This window comes from Poecilia formosa, unplaced genomic scaffold, assembly GCF_000485575.1.
Source record: "Poecilia formosa unplaced genomic scaffold, Poecilia_formosa-5.1.2 Scaffold126, whole genome shotgun sequence".
NCBI lineage: Eukaryota > Metazoa > Chordata > Actinopteri > Cyprinodontiformes > Poeciliidae > Poecilia > Poecilia formosa.
The window spans coordinates 401,569-425,928 of NW_006800065.1; the positions used below are offsets into that span (position 1 = coordinate 401,569).

Genomic DNA, 24,360 nt, shown 5'->3' on the forward strand with positions numbered 1-24,360 from the left:
GACATTAACCAGAACCCCCCCACCACCCCACCAATTCCACTGTTAAAACATGGTGGTGGTTACATCATGCTGAGGGAATGCTTTGACAAATTTTGACAATTTGTCAAAGTTCATGGCAAGATTTGAAGACTGATGAAGACTTTATATGTCTAATTAGGCTGAGCTTGAACTACTTTGCAAAATCAGACTCTAGATCCATAAGGCTGAAAGAGACAACAAATTCAAGAAAGGTGGGGTACAAATCACAACCACGTTTCAGATTTAAACTTAAACTCTCAACAATTAATTTGTCTATTTATCCAGACTAGAAGAATAAGAATGTATGAATGCAGAGAATGAAATAAAGTGTGCACTGACTGAGCTTCCATCTTTGATTTGCTCTGAACGGCAGAGAAGCTTCCAGAACGCGGTCATTGTTGGCTGCGGTGTGGCTGAGAAACAGTCCTGTTCCCTCCGCTCCACCTCAGGCTTTCCAGGAATACATTGAGAGCCAAAAAGCTGGACCGCAGTGCACAAACGCAGCCTATAGTGAGGCTCCGGCAGCTAGAGCGCATGCATGATGAGAGGCCAGCTTTGGAGAGCTCAAACCGCAGCAAGTGCCAAGTTCTCCTGCGTAAAACAGCGGCGATGCCGACGCTGCCCTGCTGTGACTGCCAAAAAAACAAAAAACAAAAACAAAACAAACAAAAAAAAGAACCACCTCATGAAACCAGCAGCATGTGTAAATTATGCTGTTTAATGTATATTAGCTTTTTGCTGCCAAGACCTGGGTCCAGTCCTAATAAGCTCACACAAACAAGCAAATTCACAGAGCACAGCTAAGATGGGGCCAAACCAAGAGGTGCAGCATAAAAAGACTCGTATATACGCCCAGGTGGAGAGACGCCAGGAGACGGGCAGTCTGTATGCGTCAGCCTGCTACATTAAGCACAACATATACAGTAAACAGAGGACACCACAGTAATGCAGTTCAAACAGAGCGTCCATTCTTCACAGCTCGCTTTGGGCTGCACCACAAAACTGAAATAGCCATGCTGGTATCCTGGAGCTCCATGAATGGCTCCAAAAAGGCAAAAAAAAAAAAAAAAAAAAGGTAAAATATTAGGCCTGCAGAATCTCGGTGAGCATTATCTTTCAAGATCTAGAAAGGTTCAGTTTTAATTGAAATGCCACCTGACAGCGGAAATGAAATGTAACCCAGCCCATGAATTTATCACTTCTTACGGCATCTTCAGAACGTGGAGACCAAGCCAACGTGAACCCTATGTACACAGATATCATCACTGACATTTATGCACCCACCAGGAAAAATCACGCTGGTGTCGGAGTCACGCTTCAGGTCCTGCAATCAAAATATGTTTGTTGCAATATGCAGCTAAACAAACTGGAAACATTGTCAAATAGATTGCTCCATTTCACAGGGTGAAGGAATGCAAAAGGAGCCCTGACCAGGGACCGATTTCAAAAACTGTGCAGTACATAAACATACGTTCCAGTAGGCCAACAATTATGTGATAGAAACATTTTTTATTGGTCTTACGTAACTTAATTCTCAAATAAATCGAATTTTGGTTTTTCCATTAGCTGTAAGGTATCAAAAGAATGTGCTTTGAATTGACATTTTTGAATTAAATGAGCAAAATAAACCTTTCACTGACGGGCTTAGAGCTGTATGGGTTTAAGTACTGTCTTTAGAAAATAATTTGAACAGATAAGTCATCTTCGCACACATTTTCTAAACCGTTAAGTACATCAAAGTAAAGTAGCTGCACTGAAATGTCCTGGAGGGAGTTTATATTCTACTTCTGCAGCCTAATAAAATGTTTACTGGCCATTATAACTATTTAGAACCTGCTAAAATATTAATGATGCGACAGTGAACGTAATCCTGACTGCAGTTTTACAACCCCTATGATGCAATGTGAAGTGCTTATGCTGAGGATGATGAGACTATGGCGCCACCTGCTGTTGTTTAGGAAAAATGCATTTGATTCTGCTGTGGTTAGAGGGCAGGAAGTAATTGCTAAAGGCATTTTATGCTTTTTTAACAAAATGTTTCGTTTCATTTGCAAAAGGACACAAAAGGCAGACGCGTTGGCCATCGCCGACGTCTTCTTGACTGGCATGCGGTCTGCTACTGCCGGCATGTAAACAAAGACTCAGCACTGGTGATGAAGTCTGAAATTATAGGGTGAGGACAGATCATTGCATTAAAAAGGATGAAAGAGATGAGGCTGAACGACAAACCCTCACAGACAGAGTTACTGGTATGTAGAAAGAAAAAAAACACTAACATGAGTAATGCAGAGGTTTGAGGTTGGGGAAAATTCTTAAGATGATGATAATGGGATAAACAAATATTTCACCAAGTATAAAAAAAAAGGAGTTACTTTTGAGTGCCGTGCAAAGGAACGGAACCGGCACAAAGAAGAACGAACTCATTGATCTGTCCGCCTCAGGCTGGTGGTAGACTGGTGTTGCTGGTTTAATACTGCAGCAGCTTGATTCGGTCATGTGATACCAGAGCCGACAGAGCCCAGTGAATGCTGGGAAAGGCTGCGAGCCATGATTATGCAACACCCAGATCTGATTTCATGCCCAGTGGTTCTCTCCCTTCCGTTCCGGTCATTTCTTTATCTTTCCATATCTGCATTTCCCCTGCAATCAGTGACCTATCCTTTCTTAACCCTCTTATAAATCGCTTTCTATCGTCTTGGGACTCTCCTAAGCAGAAAGCAGAGAGCACAAGCCCAATTAGAGCAGTAGAGTTGCCCCTGGTAAAAGCTGATCAACTTTTGTCCCCTCCCAAGAAATGCAAACCTCACTTACCATGGAGAGTGTGGAGATGTAGATGTGCTGCCCTCTAGCGGTAATAAGACACATTCATACCATTTCTGCATAATTCTTTGGGTGTTTGCTGGTCATGAAATATGGCTGCTTGTAATACAGGAGTCAAAAAGACATAAAAGCACACAAGAATGTTTAAAAGGAAGCCTGGCGAGTCTGTTGAAATTGACCCGTCTACGAGAATCTCGACGTGCTTCACATGTTTCTACATGTCAAGCAACCAAACACTGTTTGCCCCGTTTCAGGAATTACCCTTCATTTCCACTAGAATCTGATGTCACATGCAAGTTTTAAATCTCACAGACCTAAATATGAGAAAAGAAGAAATAAATGTGCTGATATCTTGACACTTGAGAGTGTGAAGATGTCACAGTAAGTGTTTGCTGTAAAAACGGAACATTCTAGTTTCTGCCTTCAGTTGCTTTGCTCCATAGCCAGCAAATATTTAGCTCTGCGTTCACACCCATGGCTTCTCGCTGCCATCTCAGTGCAGATATGCCCTAATGACTGCTACAACTCAAAACACTCTGCTTCTAGATGGCTATCAGTACTGTAATCTCATGTCATGTGTGTACATATGAATAATTTCTAAAAGCAGCAGTGTGCTCTTCCGCTGTTTGATGATATTTATTTCAAAGTGGAAACGATCAGCATGTACCCTGTGTATTCACTTGTGGTTTTTGAGATGCAAAACGTCTCTGTCCAAGAATTTGCTTGGTCTAATTTTACTCAATTATTCACGCAATAATTTTTTTTTCGTATGTCGACGCCTCCAAACAGACACCCAAACAGAAGCCTGCCTGATTGAGTCACACTTGGATGGAAATTTCCACAATCTGACCTTTCAAGGTAGAATTAAGAGAGTGGGAAAGCCCAGCAACTGTTAGTGTAGATTATAGTTGGGGGTTGCTAAAAAGGAAAAAAAATAAAAATAAATCAATGCTTTGACATTATGCAATTTTTTACTAAAACTTGTAAAACTCATTCATTCATAAAAATTAGGGTTTCTGCAAGTTTCGCCAATTCAAATTTAAGACTTTTTAAGACCATTATGAATTACATTTAAGACTTGTATCACAACAGAAATGTACAAAAGAAAATCGCAATGAAATAAATTGCATCGATTTGGCAAAAGTGGGTGAGTGACTAAGACGAACATTGTCCAGCCAACTGGCGATAAATTTGCACTTACTCATGATGGTTGTAAAAACGTTAGCTAGCTTTGTTTTACCAGTTACCGGTAGTTTCAACTGCCTTGGATCACTGAAGATGTCTGCGTATGACTCAATGTTTTGCATAACAGAAAAAAGACCTGCAAGAAAAAAAGAAACTAAATAGAATATGCAAGCCTAAATATTCCTGCCACGACAAAATCTAAGACCTGTGATTAATGTATTTGAGCCCAACTTAAGACATTTCAAGGCATTCATTTTAAAAACAGGAATTTAAGACATTTTAAGGATGTGCAGACAACCTGAAAACGGTCCTAAGTGTTGATATATTTGTACAACAGGCTCATCATTTCATTCGGTTTATCATTGTGTCAACAGAACTAAAGCAGGAGAGTCCAATTTCAAATTTAAGGCAAAATGAAATAATAGGAAAACCTGCATTGGTCAAACTCCAACTATGGTGTTGCTGCTGTGCAGTCACAGTAAATAAATTGCACTTTGTAGTTGGATATTTGGTGCAATCCAGAGTTCTGGGAAGATTCCTGGTATTTTACCAGATTTATCCACAACTACACATACTCTAGGTGTTAAATGGAGTAGGTACTTAATATAGCATGTTAATCTTAAAATCTACGTAACTCAAAGAAGAATTCATGCTTGTCATTGACTTGCTACTAGCTCCTTCTATACAAGTTAGAAGAAAATAGAAAAGCTCTGTTAGCTTTCAGATTCCTCAAAAATAGTCAATGCCTTCTTCTTTTCTGCTTGGATCCAGAAGTGAAGCTTCACAGCTAGAGGATGATCATCACGGACAGAGAAGGATAGTTCACCGAGCGAGACTGAAAGAGGACACGTGCGGTTCAGGACACGCTCACGTTGCTGCCTTTAGACTTCAGAATGACAGGCGCCAAGCTGAAGTCTGCATGCGGAAAGCAGCACTTCCTCCATTTGTACATCACGCTGTTTGTTTTCCTTTCAGCACAACAAGTAACTGCTTCCTGTGAGCTCCTGCTGCAGACTCCCAGGCCAGAACAATGAGACGACGAGAAAACAGTAAAGTGCACCAGGGACCGTTTGGAGGACAAGGAGCATTACCACGCACAGTCAGTCAGAAAACGAGGGCTCATTCAAACACCGACACAGGTGTAGATGGAGACGCTCTGGTAGACAAAACCTCATTCAGGAAGAGGCTAGAGGAGACGTAAACAGAGCAGGACAGACGCGGGGAAATGCAGAGTAATACTTTAAGTAAGATAAATACCAGCTTCCTGTTAGAAGATGATATTTCTCCAATGTCATGCTGCCCAGAGAGGCACTGCCTTGCAAAAATAGTCCATGGTAACTTTGTCACATTTTGTCACACCGCATCCATAAACTTTAATGCATTTAAGTGGGAATTTAAGCGAAAGATCAACAAAAGATCATTATGAAGTGAAAGGAAAACAAAACATTTTCAACAAAACATTTTCTTTATAACCAAAAATGTAAAATGAATTGTGCCACGAATATGTACTCATCCCTCTAACTCCTATCAGCATCTTTAGGAAGACATAAAACATGCTTTTCATATGTTCGTCACATAAAATTCCAATAAATGACATCGAAGCTTATGACTGTAGCATGACAAAATGGGAGCATAAAGACTAATCTCCAATACATCTCCACTAAAAATGCCTAACTGGTTTGAAAGCGGTACCCTCTGTGCATACTGTACTTCTGTAACCCAGAAGGGTGGACCAAACTCCTGACCTCCTGTTCCTCTCAGAGAGGAAACGGATGTGGGGAACGTGCGTCTCCTCCCTCTCTTTTTCTATCTCTCTCACACACACACACACACACATAAAACAAGCGTGCAAACAGACACATGACACAAAAGCTGACAAATGAAAACGCTTACAGAGCGGATATGACACACGTGGCCTCATTGGTTCTACCTGTCCATTTCAAGCTTCTGAGGTGCAGGGAGGAAGTTCTCAGTGACTCAGTGCATCTGAGGAAATGTGACGAGTGGGGAGCCATGTTTATCCTAATTCAGGCTTTGAAGATAAAACGCCAACTATATTTTCCAAATTAACTCACCAGTAGAATTACAATAAAATGTGATGATTTTAATAAAACACAAAATGTCTGAATGAAAGCATAATAGAGAGTCTGTTATGCTTACAAGGACTGTGTCCTTACTACCTACTTCACCAATAATGTATATTTGCATTAAATAAAATGCTATGGACATATTACTTTCATCAAAACATCACTAATTTTTCAGTTTTCAAAGACAATCAGGTGTACAAAATGCTACTAAGCAATTTTTTTTTCTTTCTGTATATTTGAAAAATTGCTTTTCCAAGTTAATTTGTTCATTTCATTCTAATAAATTAAACAGTGAAAACCATGAGCACAACATTCAACCGAAACAAAAAATACCGCCTTGCAATTCTCGACAACAGCCACACAAACAGACGGCTTTGCTTCACAGAGCTTACAGGAGACAACTCCAGTGCTGAAGATGAAGAGCAGCAGAAAAGGTCCAAGAGGAAGAACATAAAGAAAAGGCTAAATGACAGGAGGTCAGGAGTCACCGACTGGCTTCAAAAGATCCTCTCTCCCTCCGTCGCCCTTTATGTAGGCTAATCGCTTCCATCTCGCCTCCCTGAGCTAGTTGGATCATTTAGCCTCATTTAACCAGCTAACAGCCGGTAATAAATCAGCAACACACTCCTCTATCACCTCTAATCTATGGAAGTCTGTTCTGCTCGGTACACTCCCCGTGATATACGACTCTGTGAGCTCCGGCTCGCAGTGCGCGGCTGCTGCAGAACATGGAGAACGGACCGCTGGGACCAAGTTGGGAGGTTCCGACAGCACGAGGAAAATGAAAACGGGAGCTGATAAAAGGATGGCGGAGCAGACACTAAGGCTAATTCACCAAGACTTGTTTTGAATTTGCCATCTCAACCCATATCAGGCTTCATTTAAATGAAAGTAAAACAGTTTTTACAGCACCGACGCTGTAAAAAAAATGTTAAACTAAAAACAAAAAAAGGGGGCTACAACAGGAATAGCAAGTTTCTGGTAAAACTTCAGTCACAATATGTGACGGTTTATATACAATTATTTTAACCAAGTAAAATAGCGTTAATAATTAGGGTTCACTACTTCTGAAGAAATCTGGTAAATTTTGAGGTCTCCCGGATTAAAGGCTGAAAAAGTGTGCTGCCAATCAACACCCTCCCACTCCACCTCCCTCAATACGCCCAAACTCCTCATAATACCCCGTGTTCACAGCCAGTCGTTGTTAGGCTGGCGAGCTTGTAAATCTTTCTTCGTTTGCTCAGAGTGTTGGATCAGTGTTAGCAGTTGTCACGTGTCGCCCAGCTCAGAGGCCGCTGGTGATTAAAGCTCCTAAGAAAGGTCACATTAAACGGGTTTCCAACTCTGAAACAAAGAAAAGGATTTTGACACCATGTCTGGTAGCGCTGTCCGTGCAGGCAGTTTGATTGTAATGCAGCTCGGTGCCTCACAAATTATTCAAACCCTTGAACATACTCACAACAGCACTTTACAAAACACAAACTTTAACATATTTTGTTGGATTTGTTTTGAGATATATCAAGAAAAGAATGCAATTGTTGAAGAGAAAGAAAGTGAGGCATGTTTTCTATTTATTAAAATTTTTTTTAACACATTTGCACCTGAAAAGTATGAAATGTATTTGTAATCATCCCCAAATCCAGAGCTACTAATTAGCAGAAAAGGCTAATAAATGTAGCTGTTCTTAAATATTTCTTAGGATGCATTCATACCAGTGCAGTCCACTTTAATCAAACTCCAATTTGTTTGTCTAGAAAGTTTGGTTCTTTTAGGGGAGGTGTGAATGTGGAATCAAACTCTGGTCCACTTAGAAACCAACATCTCAGTTCGATTGAAGTGAACTCTGGTGCGGTTTGAAGGCCCGTGTGAATGTCAAGCGGACCGGAAACCATTCCAAAAGCAAGAAGCAGACTAAAGCGCAAGGTATTCTGGGTAAATACAAAGGGAGATGGCTTGTAGTGTTTGTCAAAGACAAAAGAAATCCTACAACTGCGAAAATCTGATGCCACTGCATTTTTGTTGACGATTCGAGAAGTAGTAAGTTGCGCTCAAGTCTTCAGAGGTTTTGTGTTATTTCTTTTGGTGGCCTCTATGGAAGCGTAGAAAGAAGAACTATAGACAGAAAAACATTCGTGGCGTTTGCAAAGCTTAATTTCCGGGAAAAGTGGTTCAATAAACCAGATGCTCAAAGGGACTGGACACAATTTAGCTCATCAGTTATGCACAGCCTTGTGTGGAACTATTGCATAAAATCTAGTCTGTGGTTGAAACGTGACAAAATCTGAAAACTAAGTAGAAAAAAAGTTCAAGGGTTCGAATAATTGTGCAAGACACTGTAGTTCCATCGGCGGGTGTGCTGTGAGCTGTTACTTGATCAGACTTATCTGTGTTGAAACACACATTTCCTCAGGGCGACATCAGAGGCCTTACAGGGGTCAAACACTCCTCTGTGAATCTTGTCATGTCATGTTTTTTTGTGTCCAGCCCTGAACTCCTCGGCCTCGCTCCTGGGAGGCCCGCTCGGAAGCTCCCACACCGTGACCTTGACCCGGCAGCGGAAACCAGACGACCCTGCACGCCATCTCCTTCTGTCTTCTCTCTCTCCTTTGCCTTCATTCCAAGTCAAACTCCTCCCTTCTCTTCCTCCTCCGCATCCTTTCCTACACGTATAGAACGCTTCCAACTATCGCGCAACCTCACGCAGTCATTTCCACACGCGTTGAATCCCGTCCAAAACTAAGTGATACCTGCCAAGGCCGAAATTAATCAATGCCAAATAAATCTGGAAGTGTAATCATTTTCTCTGCCGATAGGTGGAGCAGGTTTGGCTAATTACATGGGCGGTTTGTGGATCTGAATGTTTCGCATCAACGGCGCTGTGTGAATTCGTTTCGAGATCAGCCCACATCGGAGCAACGCCCACCCTCGCTCTCTATCTCTGCCCACATGCTGCCGAGGAGAGACGTACAGGCCATATGGGCAGATCAGAGCCGTGCAGTAGTAGTCGTCAACAAACACATATGAGGCATATGGCTGCTGGTTCTGGCCTGTCACCGTCTCGCTGATGGCCTCTTTGCTGTTTGGTTTCTCCCAACGACCACAGGAATGTTGCAATCAACACTGACATGATAATAAGAGGCAGAACCAATCGGAAAAGGGAAATTTTCTTTTTCGGTTTATAGGTTGCTAAACTTTTCCTGGCAGGCTTACCGCTAATGTATTTGCAGGAACGAACCGAGATTCTCATAGTTTCATGTTCTGTAAACAAAAGCCTCTGAAAAATGATCATATTTTACATTAAAAACAAATATCTTGATTATTATGTCTAAGAAGAATGCGCTTGGTAACATTGTTATTTAGATACATAGGATAAATACGCAGAATTTAGTAGCAGCTGGAGGAAAGTCTGAACAGTCCAGCATTTTATCTTGTATCCGATTCCAAAAATGCTATAGCCATGACAAAAATGTTTTCCACAAAAAAAAAAGAAAAACAGCAAAAAGGAAAGGTGTAGTAACACTCTTTGGCCAGATGACCGGTGGTGTGCAGCAACAGGTTGGGGAGGGGCAGTGCTGCATTATTCTGCCATTCGTACAATTGAATTGAACATTTTCTCAAAAACGCTAACAGAAAGACAGAAAATCAAACATCTATCAAGATACACCCCACTGTGTATTTTGATAAAGGAAATCGAACAGTGGTTATACCACAGTTGATACACCTGTAAATCTATAACTTAGTAGCAAAACAGACTTTTTCTACAAAGAACATTTAGCTGAATGTAAAAAAAAAAGCAATTAGGAGCTGTGCAGGACGAACACCGCCCATCACATTACCTTCAATTTCCTGCTAAAGCTGCCTAACGGGAAGTGAACTCTTAAAAAAGCTCAAGAGCAGCTTAAATTTCTTTCTCCAAGTGGGGCTGCTTCCCATGATGCTCATGCCAAGGTTTTATTCTTCCTTTTTCCTCTCCTGTACTCTCAGCAAGGAGCTCCACTGTAATCCCACTAAGGCCGGGTGTCCACAGCTCATAAATGAGCTGCATACACCCATCATGTTCACCAACATTGACCCACTCATGCAATTAAAAACAAGCTAATCTGCATAATGTCACACTTGCAAAGTCTGCTAAGTGGAAGGGGGTGCACTGTTGTATAAAAATAGACCAAAAACAGGAAGATGAAGAGAGAAAGTGAGAGATTATTGCAAGGGAATGGAGGAGTAGAGGAGGAAGTACCGAGATGAACTTGGCTCCCCGAGGCATGTGTGCTTTTAAAGAGTATGTGAGGATTGGGCTTGCCTTTCCTCATGCAACATAGAAATCTCTAATCCAATTATAGTTCAGACCAGGCTAGCAGCCTAGCCTCAGCCACCAAGGACAAACGGAGCTGGCTTGCACAAACGCCAGTAGCCCACCGGCTCTGCACAGATTCAGTCACTGCTCAGCTCGCACATCAGTGGAGGAAACAAGCAAAAAAAAAAAAAAAAAAAACTTGAACTGAAGTAGTCACTTCTTCCTGCAAAATAACTTAAGATATGCTGATGATAAGAGGACTTTCTTCTTTATGTCTTTTAGAAACAAGTGAATCATCATGATAAAAGTACAATTTTGCTCCTTAATTCCTTTCTTAGACGTCTCTTCAGGTTAAATTTCTCTCTGTATGTTCGCCCGAGCCCCCGCTGCTTCTAATCTAGCCGGCTGACCTACGTCGGTTCCCCCCCCCATTTATCTCAATATCTCTACCTACTGTCGCTACTCAAATATAATTTCTCTCTTTCAGGCACTCCTCCTCCTTTATCAGCTGCCCTCTCCTCCTCTGAACCTCTTCATTGTTGCTTTACAACACTCCCTCTCTCAGTTTTCTTTTTCTACATTTCACAACGCTTCATTTTTAGATCAGGTCAAGGAAGTTACAGCATGATGTCAGTTCCTTTGGTTTGCTGGCTGTCAACAGCTCAACATGCTTTGCTGCATTTTATAGATATGGAAATCTTTAAAGTTTGAAGTTCGCTGCAAACTTATCAGGTGACCGCAATCTCAGGTCCGCAGGCTCTGACCCATAAACTACACAGAAACAAACAAGCAAACAAACAAAAAAAAATAAGAAGAAGAATTACATATTAAGGTATAGCAACAACAACAACAACCCTCTTCAGTGTGGAAGCTGCTACTGAGTGAAAAAGACTTAGTTATGTCATTTTCAATATTGGATGAGGGTTTAAAATGCATTCAGAAGAAATAGAAAAACTCTACAGACGCTTGCTCTTTCAGTGCTAGTTTTAAACGGGGTTAGACCTCAGTAAATAACAGGAAGCTGAGTGTACTGTAGCACGGTTGTTCTGTTTTACCCTTTCAAGCTTTCAATCTCTGTCTGCAAGGGGACATATTTGATTTAGAAATGCTGGGAGCTGTTTGAAGTAAGGGTTGATGTTCTGTTCTCCAGGGAACACACACAAAACCTGCTGTTTTTGTAATAATATCCACATTTTTTTTGCTAATACAAGTTGATACAGACTGGTTAAAATGGAAAGATTCCCCTCCTACAGCAGTGAGAAGTATATTCCAACAAAACCATAGATACAGTACCGTGTACAGTATAGCTTCACCCTTAAAGATTGTTTTTTTCTTTCAAATTTGAGCCTCAAGGGTGACCTAATAAATATGAAACGCAGTTCCCAGATAATGATTTAATTTATTACAATAAAAGAAGCTCTCCACACTGACCTTTGTAAAAACTGTAAACCTCGTAGTTGTTTGCGCCAGCATTTGCTTGTGATGGATAGAAATCAACCTTTCACATCAATGCGAAAGAATTTTAACCACAGCATCTCAACTGGATTTCAGTCCAGTCTTTAACTAGGACACTTCAAAGCCTTCTTTTAGCATGTTTTTCAGTTTGGATAGACGAAGGCTTGCTGCTGTGCATCATTGTCCTGCCAAATAGCCCGAGTGTTTTGAGCTTAATATCCTGAACTGGAGGCTCCACCTTCTCCCTCAGGATTTTGTTCTATAGTGCAGAAGTCAATGTTCCAACACATGTAACGGGTTGTTCAGGTACTGAAGCAGTAAAGCAGGCCTGGACTGGCACAGTATCACTATTTTACATCACACGAAAACGGAGCAACACAGTCACCTAAAATTTTCGCAAACATTACTCAATATTAACTACTCAGCGGTTTTATGTTAGAAAACTCAAGTCAATGCCAATCTTATGCAGACATTAACAAAAAAAAAAAAAAAAAAAATACTGGTCATATACAACCTTTCTTATGGGAAAGATTATAAATTGGTTGGAAAGTGTCATAAAACCATTATCTGCAGGAGACATCGTGTTTGTGGACAGAAACAGCATAGTTAAATCCTGCTGCAGGCGAGCTCGGCTTGTTCCTGGGACAGTTCTAGCCAGCAGCGGCGACCCAGTACAACACTTGGTTGAAACCGGGGCGGATATGAGGCCTGTAGCATCTGATCATGCTTCTTTAAGACTGGCCTCAAACTGAACTGTGTGTTTAAGAGGGAAAACGATCCAATTGAACCAATTTAAGGAGTTAGGGCGAAAAGAGGAGTTGATTAGTCATGACCGTTCCTCTGTCGACTTTTTCTTTTGCTTCCCCCGTTTGTTGGCAGCGCCGGTTGTGTGTGCTGGGCGGGCAAGGCTGCCCGGAGCGTTACGAACGAGTAAACACAGCCGCAGCATGTTGCTGTTCTCCTGCCAAGTGCAGTGGAAACGCACATAGACGAGCACAATCGCAAGATCACCAGGAGCTAGCCAGATTACCGCCAAGCGACAGAGCATCTGAGGGGTCTCGCAACTAAAGAAAACAACAGTTTCGAATAACTCATTTACATGTTGGTCGTTTAGATTCAGAAGACGTCCAATCTGTGCCTCGCATGTTGCCACAACCTCCATCTTAATGGTTGCTGGCAAAAAGTTAGCGATGTGATGTCATCAGAAAACATACAGCAGCTTGTTCAAGCTTCCGAGCAGGTCAAGACTCATAAACCGTAGCTAGGGCAGCACAACAAGCACAAGCAGATCCGTGCGCAGAGCTTTATTTCATCCTTCATTCCACGGTGTTCTCGGTTGCATCATACTCTCATAGCTTACACTGCTGGGAAGTTATTTCATGTTTCCTCTCCACTCAACTAAACTGTCAAAGAAAAAGGGGATAAAAGCAGCACACCTAGTAACTGTCTCCATATCAATTGCTCATAAAAGCGCTTAATGCATCCATTTGGATTCCTCACTTATCCACTTATGCATATTCAGTGAAAGGCAAACTGCCGAGTCATTCTGGTATCAGATTTGCTCCTGAGCGTCTCCCTGTTCCTGCCTCAGCGGAAGGAAGGTGTGGCACCGTTGGAGGAAAGCAGGAGCACACAGCAGTATTCACTGAGGAGAACCGGTGTGTGTGTGTGTGTGTGTGAGTTCTTGTATCCAGGCGATTTGCCTGCTCAAAAAAGCATTGAAAAGACCCTTTATTTCTCAATGGTGCATGCTGATGTCTAAAGAACACACACGATGATGCAAGATTGTGTCTTTAAGCTTCAGTGATGCCTCTTAGTGACTCCAGAACTCAGTCATTCAGACTTTATTTTGACATCAGCTGGTTCAAGACAGGACAACAGGGTGTTTGCTCATCTTTGTAAGCAACTGTATATTTACACTGTATCTAAACCTACACATAACCAAGTCTTTTTTCACTAGCATGATGTCAAAGCTTTACGTCAAAATCACCAAAATCGTTTTGCTAAGTAAAAACATTTGAAAGAGGAGGTTTAGAGATTGTTTTTGTTGTTGCTCAAACTCAGAATATTGCGTGCACACTAAAATCAAATCGTCTACTTGTTGGTCATGAAAAAAAATAAAAATACTGATAACAATTGCTTGGATTGCTATAAAGATAATTTTATTACAGCAATCCTAAACACTATTTGGTGTCTGTGACTGCAATAAAACCAAGGTTCAGAGACAGTAACACCATAGACTTACTGTAGTTCATTCATATTGTTTCCAGGACATTCACCACCACCCATTAATTGCATGTTTTTATAATATTGTGCAGACCTATACTGAGTGGGAAAGGTCAAATCTCACTCCCGTGTAAAATGTGTGATTAGAGCTGAAAAGGTGGCACAGCTATACCAGTTCTTTCAGGAGGACCAGTCCAAAGTTACAGCAAACTACTGGGAGAAGCTTGTTAAAGGACAGGTCTACTCAAAGTGTTTGACCTCAGTCATACAGGTAAAAACGGCAAAAGAGACCCGTTTAAATTTAATGAAAATCTCATTAATCTGGAAATTATAATGAAAAAACCGTTGGTTATCCTATCAAACCAGGAAAAATCCAGTTTCATTTAATATCAGACACGATTTTTGTTTTGTTTTTGTTTTTATTTTACAGTGTATCTAAACACTTGATTTGAACAACAAAAATTAAATATACTAATTGCAGTCACTCTCTGTGATGCAAGTCGTGGATGTTGCCAGTTCAACTACCCACTGGGTGTCACATTCCTGTGAAACCTGAAGTCCTGGCCACCTTTGAACTACGACAGCCGAGCTTTTCTAGTGAAGCTTGCTTCACTCGGACGCGTTCCTGAGAAAGAGGATGAAACTAGCGCTGCTGCTTTGCTCAGCATTTAAAATCAACAAAAAGTCGAACAAGGACAACGGTGCCAGAGAAGGAGCACGAACAACATCTTGCTCCTGAAAAATGCAATGAGGGAAACAGAAAAAAAAAACGTAATAAAAAGCTCGTACCACTTTTTTTTTTTTTTACACAAATCTCCTTCTTGTATGTGTGATGCTCCCTGTTAAACATTTATCATAGAGGACTGATGTTGCCCTGGGCCGGCGCAGCTGAACCGTCCAGCTCGAGCAGCAGCAACGCACGCAAACGTCTCTGCACATCAGCATCTCCAGAGAGACGGGGGGCACGGGGGAGAGAGAGAAAGAGGGCGAGAATTAAATGGAGAGAAAGACAGAGGAAGACACAAACTGAGTCAGGGAGTCTAGGAGAGAGTATGTTGAAGGGTTGGCCCTGAATAAAATGTCGTTTCAGGGGAGTAAACAAACCAGAGCAGCACGGACAAAGTTCATGGTAGAATAGCCTGAGGACTGATGCTTGAACCCCCGGACAGGGCCAGGCTGCACAGGCTGGACCAGAGAAACTCAAACACAAGAACACAAAAAAATTACAAATAAACTGGAAATTTATTTATTGGCAAGAAAAAAACATTTATTTGCCTTTGCAGCCAAATGAGAGAAAACAAACAAAAAAAAAAACAACATTACGACCTTGTTAAGATTACCAATGAGGTTTTGAATGGCCAATACCAAGTTCCAATTTTTTTTGGACTACCAATCTGCTCACTGATGAGGTATGAAGTAATTTCTTGTATAAATTGTGTTTGAATCAACAACATTTTACACCAACAGGTTCAAGTGAAAGCTGTCCGATTCCCAGCAGTAGCTGATCAATTGACGCATTACAACATTTTTCAAACAAAATCCTAAATTCAGCTGAATTAACACTGAAGCATTTAATGGCACAGGCTGCCAGCAAAAACAAAATGGTCAACAATGTCACTGCTGATTAGTCTCGGGAGGTCCTAAAGGTCAAGTTCCTAACTCAAACTCCCAGCGGCGGTCGCGGGTGACGTGTTTGATTCAGCTGTTATCAGCCAGTCATTGTCTGCCGGGCTGATTTTTACAAAGGCATTTTCTTACACATAGTAAAGAAAAGCACATGATTGACTAGAGCCACGTTGAAAAAAAAAAAAAAAGCCACAAGCAGCAAAAAGTTATATTAAAACCAGGCAATATTGTCGTGTTCGCCTGGAACTCCGACAAGTTGCTCCAGATTCAAACGTCATCAGCAGGAGAAAGACGGTTTGAGAAATGTTCAGACGCATAATGGAGCTATGCAGCTTCTCTGCAACAAGCTGTAGGAACATTAAAGTCGGGGTAACGTTCTCAACCTGGTTGAGTCGGTGTTGGAGAAACATGTTCGGGCTGTCCTGCTGAGAGCCATGCTGGGACAAAATGTCCCAAATGTGAACGGGACACTGTAGTTCTCAGAACATCACTGGTGAGTAAGTTAAGTGAAACACCTAATGTAGACGTACTACTGATGACACGTAGTGTATTAGTTTACTGCATCAAGCTACAAAAGGAAATGCAAATTCCACATGTTAAAACAACAGGAATTAGAATCTGAGGGAAGTACATTTTTAGGACATCCCTAAATTAATCATTTCCGTAACAAAATAAAATCATGAACATAAACCCAGATAGCGTACATACAAACCATGTTGGATTCCAGGACTGACAAGTCTTCTATAGCCTGAATGACAGGGAACTTAAAACAGTGCAACAATAACACCATCCCTCACAGGGTGACACTTTGCCAAACAAGTGGTGTGAACCGTGGTGGCATTTAGCTCGGTGTTTGGCACTGGAAAAAGCCAGTGTGTCACATAACACTGAGCTGCTAACACAAGTGCCACGCTCTAAATCTGTAAAACAACACAACGTCGCTGTTATTGAAGATGTGATTACGCTAAGATGGTCTTAAAAGTCCCGGCCCGGCTGCCCCGGGCGGTGTAACCGTAAAGCAAGTTTAGTGTCTGGCACTAAATTACTCTCAACTGAGCAGAGAGACAAAAGCAGCTCCGTACATTGGATGTAAATGTTAACAGTGTAGCCAATCCACGCTGCACTTAAAAATATCCATAAAGTCAAACTAGCTCAAACCAAGCAGCGCGTTGAGTGTTGCTTCGTTTCTATTCTGGGGCAGGCGACTGCTTTAAAAAGATCTCTGTTCATGTGTCAGAACCTATTATCAGCGTCGGATCTGAGGTGTGCGCAGCGGAAACGGCCACCTCGGCTAAGAGTGACAGCATGTAATAATGTGTGCGTGTGTGCGAGAGCGAGTGTGTTTTCACAGGCCTGTCTGCGTGAATGGAGAAGATGGAAATAAGGGAGTGGGGTTGCTTGGGGACAGGGGGAAACATTCAAAACAAGTGAGAAAATGCATGAAACTGGAACAATCCAGCAACGTTTCGACTCAGAGCGAAACTGATAGTCTCCATCCCACAAAGCGTTACCACAGTGTGTCACGGCTCGGTCCTGAACCACACGTGGAGATTGCCTGACGAGCTGAAACAGGAGTGACAAGTGCTCTGATGATTGCAGTACGGCGTCTTTTTAAGTTAAAGCTAATTTTTGAAAGAAAAATTTGATATGCGCCATGTTTGCATACGCGACGCCGTCTTACACCAACCCAAACACAGTGACAACAATCGCATAGATAAATATCTGCTGCGAGACACTAAAACGATACTCCTACTTTGTATTTTAGTCACAGTGGTGAGAAACAATTCAGACAGTCAGATGTTCCCCTGCTGCAGAGGAAGTTCAGCCTATATCGGTCTTGAGTGAATTCCCCGTCTTTGTCACCACCTGATATGGTCGTTTTGCTTGTTCTGTGACAATTTTTGGATGTTTGCAAGTAATCTGAGAGAATCAGTGCAATGCATATGCCACAGAAATTTTGCTCCATACCTTAATTTGAAACAAGTCTGAGTTTATATACATGTATTCAGATGCAATACACTAAAACCCCACATACCCATAAATATCCATGCATTTGTTCTGACTAGGGTGTAACTTTCGTCTAGAGAGCTTTAAGGTTTAACAGATCCATAAAACAAGCTGCTGTCAGCTCTAAAGTTTGTAGATAAACCAAGAAGATGCACCAAAATGCCAGAATTTAAATCAGAAAAATTTAAATTCTGACGTGCATTCGCTCGTCAGACACTCCCCCAAAAATCTAGTCTTTCTCCTGCTCAGTGAACACAACATACCTAATAAACTACCAGGTTAGAGTTTATTAGGTATATTGTGTGAAGCTTTGCACATTGTGTGAAGTGCTAGGAAGCACAGATTTGATGCAAGGTATTTAAAAGAACTGTGTTTTTTTTTGTGTGTGTTTGAAATGTTAAGACTTTAATCAGTTTAATCAGGCTGCAAGGAAGCGAGAGAGAGCAAGACATTCAGCAGGCTGGACATATCGTAGCAAAGCTTTCAGCAGATAAAATATTTCAAATGCTATTTTTATATATTTTATTGTTACGAGTTCGTAAAGGTTTGAGTGAGACAAAATTGACATCAGGAGGTCAGAATTTGTTAATTCAGTTTAACTGTATAGCTGATCTTCATAATTTTCATCTCCCTTCAGCTTACAAGACAAACTGATCTCAAAGACATATTCTGCTACAGTTACGAGTTCAGAAAGTCTCATGGACTGCATCGAGTCATTCATTTTGCAAAAATCCCTCATCTTGAGCAAAAGTTTAGAAAACCCAGAAATGAGAAATCAGCCACCGACATGCTGGTGCCTCTCCAGACGTCTGACATTAAAAAGGAATCAGAGAACAGAAACCTCTTTTATTAGGATGTTAACCTGCATTACTCCCCTGTCGCAAAACAAATTATGTTTTCTAATACTCCCGGGAGTCACAGGTGGTGTGGCGTGAGCCAAGTGTACATTAGGTCCGAGTCTTGTTCAGGTCAGACAGCACACCACTTAGCTTTGCAGGCTCTTGCTCTTCATTCAGCATTACCAGCCCATCACTCAAAAGCGAGGGGATTAAACATCTGTCAAAGTCTGCCTACTTTACCCAGCAGAAAAAGACACATTTAGGCATCCTGCATCTCCCCAGCGATTTAACATCCTGCCCGACTCAAACCAAACAGATGAGGTCATTCGGCTTTGGAAAAATAATGCTCTCGCTGAAACAACAAAAATAACTGACTGCATCCCGGCATCCCAGCACATTTGGGCAAACCCTGGTATATACTTGATCGTATGCTTTGAGAAAATTAATGATGAGCTGTTATTTGGGTCACTCGTAGAAGAAGAAGGAATGTTCTACTAATAACATTAGTAGATTTCTGCTACTTCCCTTCAGAGCTTTGTCTTTCCGCCACTGCTCGGCCAGCCGAATCCATTTTTCTTTCTAATCAACCATTCCATCATTAAGAGCATTAATAACTCAATGTTCCATTCTTTCCTTCTCCGTCTATCCATCTGGGGGTTGAGGTAAGGTGAATTTTTTTTTTTTTTTTTTAGATAATAGATTTTTTTTTTCCCCCTCATCCATCTCACTTTCAGTCTCCCTCATCATCGTATTAACCTGCACATTTCTCACCAAACCATCTACCGCTCACTTCCGTCCTCCTTCCATCGTTCTTACGGTCTGTCCATCTTCACTTCCTCTCTCCATTGTTGGTTGAAGTGTCCTTCACTGCAGGTCTGTATCCAGAGTGATTACACGCTTGGTTAAGTCATTCATGGCCTTCATTTGGTTGGTGATAAACGCCGGACATACTCCTGCTCATTTCCAACTTACAGCGCCTCATTTACGCGTCGCATACAGTGTGACGCTGAAACTGAACCTGGAGCTAAAAGCAAATATTCTAGATATGGGCAACCATCACTTCTTCATTTGAGGTGTTAAATCTGACCAAACATTTAAAAAAATTAGAAATTAGTAATAAAACATTGGAGAATTTTTTTATATATATTTTTTGCTTATTTTTGTAATCCTAAATGACCTAGAACAGAAAAAAAAAAAAGCTTAGTTTGATTTAATGTCTGACAGTCAGGGGGGAAAAAAGAGGCGTGTGTCTTTTTGAACCATGTAAAAAAATGATTGCTTTCAAGTGTGTTTGCGAAATCTGTGGTTTAAGCAGACTTCTCAGTAAGCCTCCTGCTTACACTGGTACACAAGAATGACTCTGACATTCTCAAGGCTGTTGCATCACAGAAAAAGGACGACACTGCTCCAAAAACTGATGATAATCCTAACAAACAAGGCAGGCACTGGGCTCCACTGCTCTCATCTCACTTAAGATCAAACTGTCACATCAGTGAGAGAAATGTCTGTTTCGTGAACAAACATGCCACTTGGGGGGGGGAAGGGAACAAAACTTCAGAACCCAATTTCTACATTAAGAACGGAGAGAAACGACCAACTTGGTGCGAATCATCGCCCAAACTTTATTACTGAAGCAGAAAAAAAAAACAAAAAAAACTGTGTCATGAGGAACAAAAAACACGAAAAGACACATCTACAAAAATAGTGAGTTAACTTTTTTTTTTTACTAAACTGGAAAGCTTTTTATGAGTTTTAAAACCAGGGCATGCACAGAAACACCACGGGGAATGTCATCCGAATCCTCATCCTCATGTTCCACCCAAAAGAATAATATTTGGGAGAATTTGACAGAATGACAGATGAATGTCTTGGCATATTACACACATATGTCCAGCATCTAACTTAGCTTTAAATGTTGCAAATACCTGCAAGCAGGCAGACATGGCCGGCAACAGCAGTATTTCATTACAGGTTAGACCGACTGCGCTGTTATCTCTCAGCCAAACCGTCACAATGTGAAGAAACACCCCTGACAACCGGCCTCCACCCTTCCTCGGCCCTGATCTACTTTTAATGGGCTGCAGCCAGCTAACCTGATAGCCTGCAAGCTACAGAGTACAACCACGCCGTTGCACACTTTACCGTGACAAGACTCAGAGATATTTGAGGTCGGCGCGTTTCATACTTGGGTATCTGTGGTGGGGAAATTAAAGCTCACACAGGAAGCTTCAAATGCACCTTGAACTGTACACCGAGATAACCCTTCCTGTGCTTATGTGAGCAGACGTTCAGTCTAGACCATTAAAAGTTTGCATGGCAAATATATTATGTAAATGTATTAGGCCTTTATGGTTCTGGGCTATTGTCAATTCAGACGTTGTCGGAGGTTACGCTGTCACTTGCACTAATGTCAGAGGTTAATCCTGAGTGCAGTGACCAGGGTTTTGAACTTTATACACAGGTGGAAAGCTGAAGCAGCCCTATCCAGCACGGATCATGTGCTCCGACTCAAAACTCATGACTGGGACAAACCTGAGCTAAAAATAAAACTACAAATCAGCATCACCAACTTCAGCTATGCGTCACTTGCAAGATCAAGGCAAAAAACTTGATTGACAACAACTGATTCCTACAATATCCACGTCCCACTTCAAGATATTAGTGGCTGTAAATTTCTTTTTTTTTTTTTTTTTTATTCACAATAAAAGTATATTTCATGTTTTCCTTCAAGGGACATATTTTGACTCTCCAGACTTGTTGTATGGACTTTATTTTGATCATTTTCTGGACTGTCTTTCCACCTGATCATGGCGGCATATGGTGCAGGTAAGCTTAAAAGAAAAATAAAGGAAGTGGAAAAGAGAAGAATGGAAGAAGTGACTTTAAAAAGGGAACAATCTCGAAGGGAAACAATCACACTTTGATTAAAGACAAAGCAAATACATTAAAGTCCCGATAAAAACCTGAGAGATGCAAATGTTTTCGGTTTATGAAAACTGCTGTATGGTACATTGAGATTTTTTTTTATTGACTCAATTAAAGACATTGGAACAAATTGTGCTCTTATATTCAACTAATAAGGCAACCAAAGCTTCAGTTTATTGAGTAACTTGTCTGTCATATGTGTAAAACAACTTGCCAGGCCTTAGTTGCAGATTTCAAGCTACAAACCTGCTTCAAAACCACTAAAACTTTCCACTAAGTCATTGCCCCAAATATATATATATATATATATATATATATATTTTTTTTTTTTTAAACAAGATACCAGAGGAAGTCCTAGACTGACATCATAGAGTTATACAGGGGAGGACGTTCACACAATGTTGCTGTGCACTACCAGTCAGCTGGCTGCAAGCTTCAGAGAAAGAGCAGCATGTCTGTGAAGCAGTCACCTGCAGAATCCAACCGAGACTCTAGTGACTCTAATTAACCAGCCAATATCAGAGAGTAAAACACTAAAAAGAGATAATACTCTGAGAAACAAATACTTGAACTCTGCTACTAAGTTTAACCGGTGAGAATCAAAACAATACAAATGATTTCAGCTATTGTTATATAATATTATCTGCAGTTATATAATATGGAATTACTTTATGCTCTGTTTGCAAATAAAGCAAATGTATTCAAATCTGTAAAGCAAATGTATTCAAATCTGGAAATAATAAGTAAGTAGGAAACACAATTATGAGGAAGTCTTCTGCTGTCGTTTTTTGCTTTAATCAGTTGATTGGTGAGGACACTCCTGGCTGTGCTGTCCACTCATAAAACCCTTTTATTTGCTAACACAGGTTGCAATAGTAAAACCTTCCAATCACAACATAATGTCAACATACCAGAAATATACTATGTTTTTGTTAACAATATAACCACGCCTTACTTTGCAAGTTGTGGCCAGTAAAAACTGGCATTGTTCTTACCAAAAGAGAAGTTAGTTTTATGGGATTTTTTTTATTTTTATGAAATGCCAAATAGCCTGGTAATTCATGTTTCCAATGATGCCAAACCATGACTCTTGAAATGTTAAAATATAGCAAAGAGTACAGTACAATTACAGCACCTTTACTTAAAATGCTCCTACAGAGAGAGCCTCACACTAGCCCAGACTGGTTCGTAATTCAGTCATAGGTCATGGTTAAGTTTAAAAATAATAATCCTTTAAAATAGTCGGGTACTGTTCTGGAAACGAGCAGCCAGTTTCCAAGCCAGAACCAGAACTTCCAGAAGAAACAATAACAGAAAGGTGCCGATTCAAGACTTTTGCACAATACTGCAGTTTGGGTAAGTTACCATCCTTGCTAACAAGCGGCACCTTGCATAGGGGAATTAACTAAAAAGCTCATAGCTATGACAACTGACAGCGTGCTAACGCTAGGCTATTACCGTTTTAATTATCCCTTTATTCAGCACTTTGTCGGTATTATTTCTGCCAGCTCTGGGCGATGCCGACCACTTAATTTGGAGGCCACGGAGACAAAAACAACCGGCTGCCCGCTCCAGGGTGTTCAGAGCTCGGCTAACCCCTTCGGGATAAGACGGTTGTACCAGCTTTGCTACTGAGCTAGCCTCATTGGGCAAGGCTAAGCTGGGCAACATGCTACCCGCTCACAGACAGGTTGCAGTGAAAATGTATCGGTTCACACCACAGTGCACCTGCCCAGCCACGGTTTTTGCAGTGCCAGCTACCGAAGCGAGTGTTTGCATCAGAAAGACGGCGCAGCTAGCAGCTGTCGGTACTCACCCCATTAACCAATCCATGGTGCTGCTTGGGGCTAGCTGAGCTAACGTTAGCTGGCAGCGAATAAATCCACCAGGAGCTGGAGACAACCTCCCTAGTTTATCCAGCCACCACCCTGGCTAGCCTTGCCGCCTGGCTCCGGAGTCCAGTCGCTCTCTCCCCGGGGGTCCGTGTCTCTTCGCGCTGCTGGACTTCCTGGCTGATCAAAAACGAAACGTCGCTGAAACTCTGAGAGATTGTCCTTGTTTTGATCCGCAGCTAGCCCTGGATCATGAAGCGGTGGTCGGGTCAGTCTCGTTAGCTGGCAGCGGGAGAGCAGCGAAGGCAAGCGGAGGAGAGCTGAGCAGCGGTGTGTGTCCGCCTGGATGAGCCGCGTCCAGTGTGCTGTGCCGCCGACTGCGAGACTTGAATGTCGGGATGTTGTCTGTCAACCCGGTAACCTCTGTCATGAAGCCTTGTATGGTTACCGCACAGGCTGCCAGACTGAGCCTCCACTGGAGCTGCTGCTCTCTGATAAAAGTCTAAATCTGAGCCCGGAAGTAAACACACAGCCGACCCACCGTCTCATGTACGTAAACTGCGCTCCGCCACAGATACAATGGGAGATGTAGTTGAGAAAGGACACATTTTTGAAATAGGATACAAACGCGGCTATTGTACGGAATCACAACGACTTCAACATTTTAACGAGATTACAATTAGTCAGACTTTGGTGCCTAAATGTCTGCAAAGCTTGTAAAATGTTGATGTATGCAGTGATGGTTTTCAGACATGCACGCCTACTCTCCCAACAAAGCCTATTCTGCAACAGAACAAAAACCTGTTATGCAACCTTTCAAAAACAAAGAAATAAATATCTTAATCTGATAAAGAAAAAAAAAAACATTCCCTCAGCATTATGCTGCCACTGACATTTTTCACAATTGATTCTTTGCATAATGGTAAAAGTTTTATTTTGGTTTTATTTAGCAAAGAAAACAAGTTTGATCCATGAAAGAATGCTCAATTTTCAGCATAATATCCAAAAAGCAAGCTCAGGACCCATTGTTGGAAAATGTGTTTGAA

The 24,360-nt window shown here is 41.4% G+C and overlaps 1 protein-coding gene across 1 annotated transcript in view; it reads right to left on the minus strand.

Annotated features, from left to right (window-relative positions):
- Window positions 1–23,963, minus strand: part of mob2a (MOB kinase activator 2a) — a 62,765-nt gene extending 38,802 nt beyond the window's left edge. The window contains exon 1 of the mRNA XM_007561398.2: window positions 23,299–23,963. Within this exon, the coding sequence (XP_007561460.1) occupies window positions 23,299–23,315 (17 nt within the window). The 5' untranslated portion in view covers window positions 23,316–23,963. The remainder of the gene's footprint in view (window positions 1–23,298) is intronic.
- Window positions 23,964–24,360: the final 397 nt, after the last annotated feature.